This window comes from Ranitomeya variabilis, chromosome 4 (assembly GCF_051348905.1).
Source record: "Ranitomeya variabilis isolate aRanVar5 chromosome 4, aRanVar5.hap1, whole genome shotgun sequence".
NCBI classification, from domain to species: Eukaryota; Metazoa; Chordata; class Amphibia; order Anura; family Dendrobatidae; genus Ranitomeya; species Ranitomeya variabilis.
In genome coordinates this window covers 115446892-115461494 of record NC_135235.1, presented here as the reverse complement: position 1 = coordinate 115461494, position 14603 = coordinate 115446892, and the positions used below count along the sequence as shown (strand labels likewise).

General features: G+C 50.7%; 1 protein-coding gene and 1 long non-coding RNA gene across 2 annotated transcripts in view; one reads left to right on the top strand and one right to left on the bottom strand.

Annotated features, from left to right (window-relative positions):
* The window catches only part of EIF4EBP2 (eukaryotic translation initiation factor 4E binding protein 2), a 36397-nt gene extending 28498 nt beyond the window's left edge, over nucleotides 1-7899 (bottom strand). Inside the window, exon 1 of the mRNA XM_077259154.1 lies at nucleotides 7603-7899. Coding sequence (XP_077115269.1) covers nucleotides 7603-7735 — 133 coding nt within the window. The 5' untranslated portion in view covers nucleotides 7736-7899. The remainder of the gene's footprint in view (nucleotides 1-7602) is intronic.
* Nucleotides 7900-8323: 424 nt separating this feature from the next.
* LOC143770008 (uncharacterized) overlaps nucleotides 8324-14603 on the top strand; it is a 31576-nt gene continuing 25296 nt past the window's right edge. Inside the window, exons 1-2 of the long non-coding RNA XR_013214519.1 lie at nucleotides 8324-9176; nucleotides 11395-11477. This is a non-coding gene — a long non-coding RNA (uncharacterized LOC143770008). The remainder of the gene's footprint in view (nucleotides 9177-11394; nucleotides 11478-14603) is intronic.

Sequence of the window (14603 nt, the reverse complement as noted above, 5' to 3'; positions counted from 1 at the left end):
ACAAGTGGCGTGACTTGCATTGAAGTCTATGGCAAGAGTTGCGTGCAAATCATGACCAACGACAAAAATGTCAACACATTTGGAACGCTATTATAGCACGACTCCATAGGAAATCATCAAGTTCAGTGTTGCAGGACGCATCACCTTGTAGCCTTAGCTTATCTGTACGCAGGGCTGTGGAGTCTGTGTCCATTTTGGTGGCGTCAGAGTTGGTATAAAATGGACAGACTCCTAAAATATATAAAACATTGGGTACAGCAGTACAATGCAGGATGTGCTGAATATATTTTCATAAGAACTTGGGAAAGTGATGAAATGTCCTATAAATGTCAGTTCTGTTCCTGATCTAAGGATCTTGGCTTTTAGTGGAGATGAATCTGTGCTGCACTTTATACACATGCTCAGTAGTGACCAGTGCTGTGGAGTAGGGAGTCAGCGAAGTTGAGGGGTCAGAGGTTTGGCTTACTGACCCCACAGGTATGACTATGTACCACAATACTTCCTGTATTGTACTGTCACCTTATAAGTTCAATTTTTGTTGCAGCATTGGCTTGCTTTTCTTCAACAGGACATAAAAATGATGTTTTAAAGGGACCCTGTCAGGTCCCCCGTGACCCCAGAACCACCAGCGTTTTTGTCTGCATAAATACATTCCCTAACAGTCCTTGTATTACATTACACACAAACAAACAGATCTTTAGAAGACATATCTAAAAGTCCATTTATAATAGGTTTACGAGTCGTCTTCAGAGCGAAGAAGGCTTCCGATCATGTGCAGCGCGCCTCTCTGAAGTCAGGAAACGTACACCCGGCTTCAGAGGATCAATGTAGTGAAGGAGAGAAGCCGCAAGCATGCGCGAGGTGTGTATAGTACTGGTGATGACACTGGCTCTTGTAAGGCTAGGTTCACATTGCGTTAGGGCAATCCGTTTAGCGCTAGCGGATTGCGCTAACGCAATGTATTTGTCCGCGGCGCGTCACAAAAGAACGGCACATCGCTAGCCGAAAAAGGCACGCGCTACAGGCGAAATTTACATTGCTGTCAATGGGTGCGCTAACGGACCCGTTGCACGGCGTTAATTGCGACATTTTCGCCGTGCAACGCTGTCTGTTAGCGTGCACACATTAACGCAATGTGAACCTAGCCTAAGTAATAACATCTAAAGGCCCCGTCTCACTAAGCGATTTACCAACGATCACGACCAGCGATACGACCTGGCCGTGATCGTTGGTAAGTCGCTGTGTGGTCGCTGGGGAGCTGTCACACAGACAGCTCTCTCCAGCGACCAACGATCAGGGGAACGACTTCGGCATCGTTGAAACTGTCTTCAACGATGCCGAAGTCCCCCTGCAGCACCCGGGTAACCAGGGTAAACATCGGGTTACTAAGCGCAGGGCCGCGCTTAGTAACCCGATTGTTTTTTTTGGTAACCAGGGTAAACATCGGGTTACTAAGCGCAGGGCCGCGCTTAGTAACCCGATGTTTACCCTGGTTACCAAAAAAAACAAACAGTACATACTCGCCTTTCGGTGTCCGTCAGGTCCCTTGCCGTCTGCTTCCTGCTCTGACTGAGATCCGGCCGTACAGTGAGAGCAGAGCGCAGCGGTGACGTCACTGCTGTGCTCTCACTTCTCACTGTACGGCCGGCAGTCAGTGAGAGCAGGAAGCAGACGGCAAGGGACCTGACGGACATCAGAAGGCGAGTATGTATTGTTTGTTTTTTTTTACATTTACGCTGGTAACCAGGGTAAACATCGGGTTACTAAGCGCGGCCCTGCGCTTAGTAACCCGATGTTTACCCTGGTTACCAGTGAAGACATCGCTGGATCGGTGACACACACACCGATTCAGCGATGTCAGCGGGGCCTCAACGACCAAAAAAAGGTCCAGGCCATTCCGACACGACCAGCGATCTCGCAGCAGGGGCCTGATCGCTGGTACGTGTCACACATAGCGAGATCGCTATGGAGGTCGCTGTTGCGTCACAAAACTTGTGACTCAGCAGCGATCTCGCTAGCGATCTCGCTATGTGAGACGGGGCCTTAAGTGGGCTGACTGGTCTGGGGACAGTAACACCCCACTGACTAGTCAAAGCCCTCATTTACACATCATAAATGGGCTTTAGAAACACTCCTAAAATATCTGTTTATGTCTAATGTAATAAAGGGGCTGCTAGGCAGGGAATTTACATATGCAGACAACTGCTGGTGGTTCTGGGGGCAGGGGGACCGCACACATTCCCTTTAAAGGGGATCTGTCACCAAGATTTTGCCAGCTGAGAGCCACATAGTAAAAACACAGACCTAACTCCAGCAATGTGCCACATACTGAGTTTCTTGCTGGACTTCATTTAAATCACAGTTTTATTAGCAGGAGATCACTAGAAGACTACTAACCCTGCGGTCATGTAGTTCTCCAAATTCATGAGCTCTGTGTAACCCTGCCGCCACCATTGATTGGCAGCTTTCTGCCTATGCAGAGTCTATATAGAGCTGTCAATCACTGGTGTGAATGGGGTTATTCAGGGCTCAACATTCAGAAACTTGCTAGATCCCCAGCAGATAAAATTATTGTTTTAAAACTGTAGCAATCAGCCAAGTACCAAATGGTTGGAATCAGGGTCTCCATCTCTACATTCTGCTGCTCTCAGATTAGGTAGCAAAACCGTGGTGACCAATTAATTTTAAACAATCTCAAAGTCTTTTCGCACTGTGTGACCCCACTTTGTAATCCTCCTGGCCACATACAATATATGAAGACAAATCAACCAGATACCGCGAGGCACAGGAGAGGGGGGGGGGGGAGCAGCCGCGGCCCAATACTGCGGAGGCACAGGAGGGGGGGCAGCGACAGCCCGATACCACGGAGGCACAGGAGAGGGGGGGGCAGCCCGATACCGCGGAGGCACAGGAGAGGGGGGGGGGGGCAGCCCGATACCAGAGGCACAGGAGGGGGGGGGGCAGCGGCAGCCCGATACCACAAGGCACAGGAGGGGGGGGGGGGGGGGAGATGGGGGAGCAGCGTTGGCCCAATACCGCGGAGGCACAGGAGGGGGGGGGGGGGTGCAGCGGCAGCCCGATACCACAAGGCACAGGAGGGGGGGGGGGGAGCGGTGACGTCCCTATACCGTGGAGGCACAGGAGGGGGCAGCTGCTATCTGCCAATGACGTTACCCGTTCACTAATACTTCTTATAAGGCCCCATTCAAACGTTCAGTATTTGGTCAGTATTTGATATTAGTATTTGGAAGCCAAAATAAAGAGTGGGTGATAAATACAGAAGTGGTGACGGGTTTCTATTATACTTTTCCTCTGACTAATACTCCTGATTGTGGCTTACAAATATGGATGTACAATACTGCACGTATGAACTTGGCCTAAACATCAGCATGTTGCAAAATTAAATCGATCCCTGGCCTGAAGCTGCACAAGTGTGTGTCTTGGTGAAACGAGAGCTAGATCCACAGCATGAAGCATTCCTAGAGTGTAGAGAGGACGCCAATGACCCTGTGAGGGGAGGAGGGGGATTAACTGTGGAGGCCAAGAATGTCCTGACTTGTACTATTACTGCCATGTATTCTAAGAAAACAGGGCCGAGCCCTGGGCTCCGATCACACGTGACATGGGAACAAGCCTGCCTTATGTTTCCTATGCAGCAGAGGGCTGTTTATTAGAGAAGTTCTGCAGTCATGCCACCTCTAGTCGCCTCCCTCACTTTCCCTGCACTATTGTGCAACAGTCATGGGGCTGGCCTGGCTCTCCCAACCTTGTTTACAATTTCAAGTGCTCTGGAGGGCTGGCACGAAGCTGGCGAGAGGCGCCAGTCTTGTGCACACGTGCACCGCAGGGCAATGTTATTGCCCATCATTGGCTTGTATATAAATATCGGAAACACTTTGTATCAATGCACAATTACACAGGACATATTGTAACATCTGATAGTTCGCCGCGAGGCATGCTGAATGCAGAGCGTGGGCAGGCAGGATACACAGGCAGCAATAAAGCTTTGTTTATTTTGAATCACCGCATACAAAATGGTTACATTGTTGACAGCTGTAGGTGATTGCTTTTATATGTGGATGTAAATCAGAAGACTGAGGCCTCAGCCACACTAGCAGTATTTGGTCAGTATTTTACATCAGTATTTGTAAGTCAAAGTCAGGAGTGGGACAATCAGAGGAAAAGTATAATAGAAACATGTCACCACTTCTGGTTTTGACGTACAAATACTGAAGGTGTGAGTGTGGCCATAGGCCCCGGCTACACATTAATAGCAGGCGGCGTGAGTCCCACATTACATGTACAGCACCGTGTTCCTCTGGACTGCAGCCGTCACCCAGCAAAAGGCGGCCAGAAGTGGAGTAACCTGGCTGACACCGGTGGTGATCACACAGAGCCCTGCACAAAGCGCCAAAGGGGAATTGTCAGATTCAAAAAAAGGCCACAGACGAAACCATGACAGTAGCGGCAGATCTGGAGATTTACAGAAAAACCATGGATACAGGATGCAGGCAAGTCGTACTTACTTGTAGACCTTATGTGGCACATTTGCACACTTGCCACAAATACCAGGTTTGGCTTTTTTTTTTTGCTACCACTGCTACAATACGGCCACAACATAATTATTAGATACAACGTGCCCATATAACCAAAAGTCATCTTGTAGCCATAGGGAACCCATATTTATTTTTCAGCACCCTCCGGCGGAGCTCCATTAATGACAGTCATGCAGCTGCTGATGACAACTGCCATCCATCATGGTGACTTCACCAAGGACAACATGTGGTAACAAAGCAGCATGGCAGCAGAGCACACAAAGGACTCTGGAGAGGTAGGCAGACCTACAAGGGTTTTCTGGACATCTATATTCATGACGTATCATTAGGATGGATGGGTCATAAATATCAGACTGGCAGGGGTCTGCTGGGCGGCCAGATGTGGGTGTTCAGTGTGTAGTGCCTCCTGCCGAGTACTACGGGCATACTCCTGGCCTCCAGAATAGGAGCTGTGGACAAGACTCAGTGCCAGCAGGGCAACGCCGCTCAGGTTACATGTGGCCACCGCTGGAGCCATTGTCAGCCTATTGCAGGGGCGCCAAGTGATACTGGTAAGTCACCAATATCATATGCCGGGGGAACCCCTGTAAGGCGGCCATGCACCTTACTGAGACTGATGACAGGGCATTCTGCCAACACTGACTTCTCCAGGACCCCACACAGCCGGGCTGAGCACTGACTATTCCACTGCCAGTCAACTCTCCAAATTAGACAGTGTTCGCTCTTATTTTATGCCCAATGCCAAGTATCCGCTTACAGCAGCCTACACGCCCCCAGAAAATCCTGTGAGCAAAGCCCATTATAAAGACCATAAACACTTAATAAAAAGGCCCATATCTCTTGGGAGACGTACGGTGGATTTAAAAAAAAAAAAATTAATGAAAAAAGCCAATACTCAGGGAAGTATGGGAGACAAAAAGAGCAAAAACTGCCCCCCTTTGAACTGTTGACAGGTTCCCTTTAACCCAACCGACGCTCATATACCCAGGTAGGGATCCCCTCTGGAGGACCCCGGAGACAGCACATTACATCGATTTTATTTTGCCCATTGTAGTGTTTCACATAACCATGGATGGTGCAGCAAGGAATGACAGATTACAGCAGCAGGAACATTGTGGTTAACTCATCGCCGGGGGACCTATAAAAACAAGCAGACAGCCCTCTACAGGTTTAGGGTCAAAGGACAGTCTCCTTTAAAACCTAGAAAATCCCTTTAAGGGTTATGATCACATGATTGTCATGCAGCCATTTTTCCAGCAGACGACCCTTCAGGACACTCGCCTGATGTAATCCTGAACTTTTGCTGTTTCGAATATTTTCGTTTTTCATTAGTAATTCTTCAACATTTATCGACCATTTTTCCCCGAGCATTTTTTTTTCTTAACAAATGAAAAAGAAATGTGGCACTCACCCCACGGGCACTGCTGTATTAGAAACCTTTATTCATCTTAAAAATGAACGAACATCATGTGGAGAGGCGGCTGGGAGCGGGAGAAGGTGTGCGGAGGAAAGAAAAGGGACATTTTTTTTTCTTAACTCCCTTCAACAACAAAAAAAAATACACATGCGGTTTTTGAAGAAAACTTGCTGACCAAACAAGAAGTGGCAGCCGCCCCGGCGTCTTATTGACTGTAAAGCACACAGCTCCTTCAGATCACCAAGGAAAGGCCCGCTCACTTAGTTTCACACCTGGCGCCTTTGGAAAATTGAAGTGGTTAAAAAACGTAGAGTTTTTCAGTGTATCCGCCCAACCGCACCCGAAAAAGTCATGTGAACACAACCCGAGGAGGGGCGGCAGGACGGGTTACACCAAAGATGAAGGCCCAGGGAGATGACAAGTGCACGATATGGCGCAACTCTCCTAATTATTCCACTAATCAGGTTACTCTACGGAAATAAAGTAACGGCCACTTGTACTGGGAGTCATGGTAGTCACTGGTGGCCATCTTTCCTTGGAGTGACCGCGTACAGCTTTACACCATCATAGACAGTCTAAAGTGGAGACAGAGGGCTGGGCACGTGCCCAGGGGAACAGCAGGCGGAGCAGGGAGTCCTCCAGCACTGACCCCACAGCACATGTGCACAGGGGAACAGCAGGCGGAGCAGGGAGTCCTCCAGCACTGACCCCACAGCACATGTGCACAGGGGAACAGCAGGCGGAGCAGGTGGTCCTCCAGCACATGTGCACAGGGCCGGGCAGTCCTCCAGCACTGACCCCTCAGCCCATGTGCACAAGCTGAGCCCTCCAGCACTGACCCCTCAGCCCATGTGCACAAGCTGAGCCCTCCAGCACTGACCCCTCAGCCCATGTGCACAAGCTGAGCCCTCCAGCACTGACCCCTCAGCCCATGTGCACAAGCTGAGCCCTCCAGCACTGACCCCTCAGCCCATGTGCACAAGCTGAGTCCTCCAGCACTGACCCCTCAGCCCATGTGCACAAGCTGAGCCCTCCAGCACTGACCCCTCAGCCCATGTGCACAAGCTGAGCCCTCCAGCACTGACCCCTCAGCCCATGTGCACAAGCTGAGCCCTCCAGCACTGACCCCTCAGCCCATGTGCACAAGCTGAGCCCTCCAGCACTGACCCCTCAGCCCATGTGCACAAGCTGAGCCCTCCAGCACTGACCCCTCAGCCCATGTGCACAAGCTGAGCCCTCCAGCACTGACCCCTCAGCCCATGTGCACAAGCTGAGCCCTCCAGCACTGACCCCTCAGCCCATGTGCACAAGCTGAGCCCTCCAGCACTGACCCCTCAGCCCATGTGCACAAGCTGAGCCCTCCAGCACTGACCCCTCAGCCCATGTGCACAAGCTGAGCCCTCTCCCCCATCACCTGCGCACAGGCAACAGCAGGATTTAAAGTGACAGCAGCCGCTCTAGGCCCCGGCGCCTCCCTGCTCTGCTATGTGGGGCACCGCCGGCCGCACCATGTGCTCCGCAGCCCTGCGGCTTCCATTACACGGAGGGCACGGAGCACGTCCTCCCCGCCCAGCATGACATGTGCACGGCTGCAGAGAGAGGCTCGGAGGCCTGCAGGCCGCCGCTTACCTCCAGGGGTGGTGGAGAAGAGGGTGCCCCCGGGGGTGGTGCAGTAGTCATGAGGTAGCTGAGAGGAGTCGCTGATGGGGATGGTCCTGGTGGGGATGGCCCGGCTCTGGCTGTGCTGGTGTCCGGCTGACATGGTTCTGGCCTGGCGTTATGTGAGTGTGGTGGTGAGGGACAGAGAGCGGCGGGCAGGGAGGAGCCGGGGCTGAGGTAGAGGGCGCTCGGGGCGGGCGGATTGGCTGCAGCTCCTCTGTTATTTCCCTTCCTTCTCTCTTTCTCCTCCGCCCTTCAGCCTCGGTCCCTGCGCCAGGAAGCGGGAGCGGGGCCAGGAAATGAAGTCAGGAGCGCTTAACCCTTCACGGGTCACGGCGTGCAGGCTGATGCAACAGGCGAAGGGGCCCGGTCCAGGGCTATGATGGGGCTAGGGGCCCGGTGTGGGGCTATAATAGGGAGAGGGGCCTGGTGTGGGGCTATAATGGGGAGAGGGAGAGGGGCCTGGTGTGGGGCTATAATGGGGAGAGGGAGAGGGGCCTGGTGTGGGGCTATAATGGGGAGAGGGAGAGGGGCCTGGTGTGGGGCTATAATGGGGAGAGGGAGAGGGGCCTGGTGTGGGGCTATAATGGGGAGAGGGAGAGGGGCCTGGTGTGGGGCTATAATGGGGAGAGGGAGAGGGGCCTGGTGTGGGGCTATAATGGGGAGAGGGGTCCTGCCCGGATAGGGGCCAGGTGCGGGGCTATGATGGGGAGAGGGGTCCTGCCCGGTAATAATAATAATAATAATTTTTCTTTATATAGCGCCAACATATTCCGCAGCACTTTACAATTAAGCGGGGACATGTACAGACAATAAATTCAATACAAGTTTAGACAATTTAAACAGTGACATTAGGAGTGAGGTCCCTGCTCGCGAGCTTACAATCTACAAGGAAATGGGGGGACACAATAGGAGAAAAGTGCTTGTTATTTCAGGTCTGGCAATTATAATACATAGGGATTTTCATATAAAGCTGCATGATCCGGTCATCAGCCCGCGTGTTTAAGTGCAATAGTCAAGTATCAAGTGCAGTTATCATGTGCATGGAGGGTGTGGAGACAGATGAATAGTAGGGTGCAGATTTAGAATAATATTTGGAAAGAGGGAACAGGGCAAAGTTAGGTTACTGAGTAGTTGATGTGGTAGGCTTGTTGGAAGAGATGGGTTTTCAAAGCGTGCTTGAATAGGTCGGGGCTAGGTATTGGTCTGATCGTCTGGGGAAGTGCATTCCAGAGAGCTGGCGCAGCACGAGAGAAGTCTTGTAGACGGAGGTGCGAGGTTCGGATTACGGGGGATGTTAGTCTTAGGTCGTTTGTAGAACGGAGGGCACGTGTAGGGCGATAGACAGAGATGGGAGAGGAGATATAAGGCGGTGCAGAACTGTGGAGGGCTTTGTGGGTGAGAGAGATGAGTTTATACTGACCCTGTAGCGAATGGGTAGCCAGTGTAATGACTGGCACAAGATGGAGGCATCGGTGAAGCTGTTGGACAGAAATATGACCCTGGCTGCCGCATTCAAGATGGATTGGAGAGGAGAAAGTTTGGTAAGAGGGAGACCGATCAGAAGAGAGTTGCAGTAGTCCAGACGAGAATGAATAAGAGCGACAGTAAGAGTCTTAGGCTATGTGCACATGTAGGAAATGTGGTGCAGAATTTTCTGCACTAAATCTGCATCTCCTGGCAGAATCCGCAGGCGCGTTTTTTGTGCAGATTTTATTTCTATAATGGAGGGGTGCAGAAACGCTGCAGAACTGCACAGAAGTGACATGCACTTCTTTGAAATCTGCAGCATTTCTGCGCAGATTTTTCTGCACCATGTGCACAGCTTTTTTTTTTCACATTGATTTACATTGTACTGTAAATCACAGTGCAGATCTGCACCAATTCTGCACTACATCTGCATCGTGTGCACATACCTTTAGCAGTTTCAAAGGTGAGAAAAGGTCGGATTCTGGAGATGTTTTTAAGATGCAGGTGACAAGAGCGAGTGAGTGATCGGATATAGGGAGTAAAGGAAAGATCGGTGTCGAATGTGACCCCAAGACAGCGGGCATGCTGCTTGGGAGTTATGGTTGAACCCTCCAGGGTAATTTCGATGTTGGGAAGAGTGAGGTTAGTAGAAGGGAGAAACACAAGAAGTTCCGTTTTGGAGAGATTTAGTTTCAGATAGAGGGAGGGAGGACATGATGTTAGAGACAGCAGACAGACAATCCTTGGTATTTTGAATTAGGGTAGGGGTGATGTCAGGGGAAGAAGTGTATAATTGGGTGTCGTCAGCATAGAGATGATACTGGAACCCAAATCTGCTGATTATTTGTCCAATAGGGGCCATGTATAGAGAGAAGAGGAGGGGGGCCTAGGACTGAGCCCTGCGGAACCCCGATAGGGGACGAGGAGAGGAAGAGGAGCCGGCGAAAGATACAGTGAAGGAGCGGTCAGAGAGGTAGGAGGAGAACCAGGAGAGGGCTGTGTCCTTGAGGCCTATGGAGCGGAGCATAGTGAGGGGCCCGGCCAGGTGTGGGGCGATAATGTGGCGAGGGGCCTGGTGCGGAGCTATGGGGTGAGGGTCCAGCCTTATGCAGTGCGATAATAGGGTTAGGAGCCCGGTGAGGGTCAATAATGTGGTGAAGGTCCTGGTGTGGGGCTATGACGGGGAGAGGGGCCTGGTGAGAGGCCCGGTGTGGGGCTATAATGGGGTGAGGGGGCCTGCCTGGTGCGGGGCTATAATGGGGAGAGGGGTCCAGCCCAGTGCGATGATGGGGCGAGGGGTCCGGCCTAGTGCTGGGCGATAATAAGGCGAGGAGCCCAGTGCCGGTCGATAATGTGGCGTGGGGCCATGATGGGGAGAGGGGAGGGGCCTGGTGTGGGGCTATGATGGGGCGAGGGGCCCAGTGCGGGGTAATAATAGGGTGAGGATCCCGATGCGGGGCAATAACGTGATGATGGGGCGAAGAGAACCGGTGTGGGGCAATAACTGTGCTTGGTGTAGGACAATTAAGGGGAAAGGGGCATGTCATTGGGTGTTGCCAGGTCCCAGAGCAGGGTGATGTCCGGGACTCGGTGCTGGGGAATTGAGGTGTCAGTGCGGGGTGTAATGCTATGAGGGGCTCTGTACAGGGTGACAAAGGGCAGAGGAGCACAGAAGACTGTAGGGGCCAGGGATTCAGTGCAGAGATAACATGGTGAGGGTTTATGACTAGGACTGAAAAAGATTTGGTTGGATGACAAACAAGTGCCCAGTGTCAGACAGCTGCTGCCAAAGCAAATAAAATAGTGGGATGCATTAAAAGAGGCACAGATGACAAGATCTTGGGCTGCTGTGCATGACGGCCAGTGTTGATGACGCCGGTGTTCATGAGGGGGGCGCTTGAGTCACAGCTCCTGATTCATGAAGAGGCGTAGAATCGTGAAACACAGGTGACAGCTGAGTGGTGCACACCTCTGTGCTCTTTGCCACAACTCCTACAGCCCCTGCTAGAGGAAGATTCTTTTTTTCGGTGTAGTGGACACGCAGTTCATCATGAACTTGACGAGCAGCTGTCACTATGCCCTCATCTTGCCCCATCTCAGCCTACAGTATATTTTTTGGGGGAGCCAGGAAAAACGTGTGAGAGCAAAAAATTGCAACATTGTGACATAACTCAGTTGCGCCTAAATGTTGCAATTTTTCATATTTCTTTATGCACGGGGCCCATAGTTTTACCTCTATGCAAGTCACTAGTGCGTCCACACTTAGAATACTGTGTACGGTTCTGGTCTCAGGTGTATAAGGTGAACTATGACGAAGGATTGTATCCGAAACACGCGTCGGGGTGCGCTGTACTTGGAGGAACGGACCCAAAAAGGTATATACCGTATTTTCCGGCGTATAAGACGACTGGGCGTATAAGACGACCCCCCAACTTTACCAGTTAAAATATAAAATCTTCTTAAAAGTCGGGGGTCTTCTTATACACCCTATGTCGTCTTATAGGGCCGGTGAATATGTGCCTTTTTGGGGGGGGAGGGAGTGATCCTGATGACGAGGGGGCGTCTCACAGGAAAGTGAGTATCCCCCATTACCTTATCGTAGCGGTGCAGCGTGGGGGTCTCAGTGCTGGGAGTGGCGGCGGCTGCTGTGTTCTGGTGCGGCGGCTGCTGTGCTCTGGTGCGGCGGCTCCTCTTCTGTGTGGGGCCTCTGTGCTGTGCGGTGGCGGTGGCGGTGGCGGCGGCATATCTTTATCCAGTTGGGGCTCCTCCGGCATCTCCTTAGCCCTGGAGGCCCCGCCGCAACTCCATGAGTGCAATGCAGCGGCCATTTTCCCGGAGGTAGCTCAATAGGTGCGATGCGGTGGCCTCCGGGAAAATGGCCGCTGCTCAGATTCAGATCTCGTCCCGAAATCTCGGGACACGAGATCTGAATCTGAGCAGCGGCCATTTTCCCGGAGGCCACCACATTGCACCGATGGAGTTGCGGCGGGGCCTCCAGGGCTAAGGAGATGCCGGAGGAGCCCCAACTGGATAAAGATACGCCGCTGCCGCCGCCACCTCACAGCACAGAGGCCCCACACAGAAGAGGAGCCGCCGCACCAGAACACAGCAGCCGCCGCCGCTCCCAGCACTGACACCCCCACGCTGCACCGCTAGGATAAGGTAATGGGGATTACTCACTTTCCTGTGAGACGCCCCCTCGTCATCAGGATCACTCCCCCTCCCCACCCACCATATACACCGGCGTACAAGTCGATTCCCGGCGTATAAGACGACCCCCGACTTTTAAGAAGATTTTCGGGGGTTAAAAAGTCGTCTTATACGCCGGAAAATACGGTATATTATACACTATTTTCTTACTTTGAGCCTGGCGTTCGCTATATGTGCTTTGGGTGCACATAGTACTAATATCCATGTGAACACTGCCAACTATAAGGCTATGTGCACACGATGCAGAATTGGTGCAGAGTTTTCTGCACAAAATCTGCATCTTCTGGCAGAATCCGCAGCTGCATTTTTGATGCGTATTTTGCGCGGTTTTGATGCATTTTTTGTGTGGATTTTCTGCAGATTTTACCACTGCGGATTTCTATTAATGGAGGGGTGCAGAAAAGCACAAAAGAAGTGACATGCACTTCTTTGAAATCTGCATCGTTTCTGCGCGGATTTTTCTGCACAGCTTTTTTTTTTCACATTGATTTACATTGTACTGTAAGGCTATGTCCACACGTTCAGGAATTCTTGCAGAAAATTCCTGAGAAAAACCTGAAATTTTCTGCAAGAAATCTGCATGCGTTTTTTGCCGCGTTTTTGATGCGTTTTTTTCCAGACATTTCCCAATGTATTTTATAGTGGGAAATCCGCAAAAAACCCGCAAAATTAATGAACATGCTACGTTTTTTTACCGCGATGCGTTTTTTTCGCGGAAAAAAATGCATCATGTGCACAAAATATGCGGAATTCATTCTAAATGATGGGATGCATATTGTATACTGTTTTTTTGTGGTTTTATAGCGTTTTTATCGAGGGGAAAAACCCTGAAAAATCAGCAACGTGTGCACACAGCCTTAGGGCTATGTGCACACGTAAGAAAAGAGGTGCAGAATTTTCTGCACAAAATCTGCGTCTCCTGGCAGAATCCGCAGCTGCGTTTTTTGTGCAGATTTTATTTCTATAATGGAGGGGTGCAGAAACGCTGCAGAACTGCACAAAAGAAGTGACCTGCACTTTGAAATCTGCAGCGTTTCTGCACAGATTTTTCTGCACCATGTGCACAGCTTTTTTTTTTTCACATTGATTTACATTGTACTGTAAATCACAGTGCAGATCTGCAGCGTTTCTGCAGCAGTAAAAACGCTGCAGATCTGCACTAAATCTGCATCGTGTGCACATAGCCTAACAGTTTTGGCATACCGTATATACTCGAGTATAAGCTGACCCCCCCCCCCTAATTTTGCAACAAAAAACTGGGAAAACTTATTGACTCGAGTATAAGTCTAGGGTGGAAAATGCAGCAGCTCCCAGTAAATGTCAAAAATAAAAATAGATACCAATAAAAGTAAAATTAATTGAGATGTCAGTAGGTTGTGTTTTTGAATATCCATATTGAATCAGAAGCCCCATATAATGCTCCATCCTGTTCATTATGGCCCCATAAGATGCTCCATACAAAATAGGCCCCATATAATGCTCCATACAGTTTATTATGGCCCCATAAGATGCTCCATATAAAATATGCCGCATATAATGCTCCATGCAGTTCTTTATGGCCCCATAAGATGCCCCATATAATGCTCCATTCAGTTCTTTATGGCCCCATAGATGCCCCATATAATGCTCCATGCAGTTCTTTATGGCCCCATAGATGCTCCATATAATGCTCCATGCAGTTCTTTATGGCCCCATAGATGCCCCATATAATGCTCCATGCAGTTCTTTATGGCCCCATAGATGCCCCATATAATGCTCCATGCAGTTCTTTATGGCCCCATAGATGCCCCATATAATGCTCCATGCAGTTCTTTATGGCCCCATAGATGCCCCATATAATGCTCCATGCAGTTCTTTATGGCCCAATAGATGCCCCATATAATGCTCCATGCAGTTCTTTATGGCCCCATAGATGTTCCATATAATGCTCCATGCAGTTCTTTATGGCCCCATAGACGCTCCATATAGTATTGTGCCACATGTAATGCTGCTGCTGCACTAAAAAAAAAATGACATATTCACCTCTCGTCGCTGCCAGCTGCTCCTCAGTGTCCCGTCTCTCCGCACTGACTGTTCAGGCAGATGTCAGCGCGCACACTAATACGTCATCGCGCCCTCTGACCTGAACAGTCACTGCAGAGGACGTGGAAGATGGAGCGTCGGTGGAACGCGGAAAGGTGAATATGAAATACTCACCTACTCCTGGCGCGGTCCCTGCATGTCCCACGTCTCCGGGAGCGGCAGCTTCTTCCTGTAGTGAACGGTCACATGGCACCGCTCATTACAGTAAT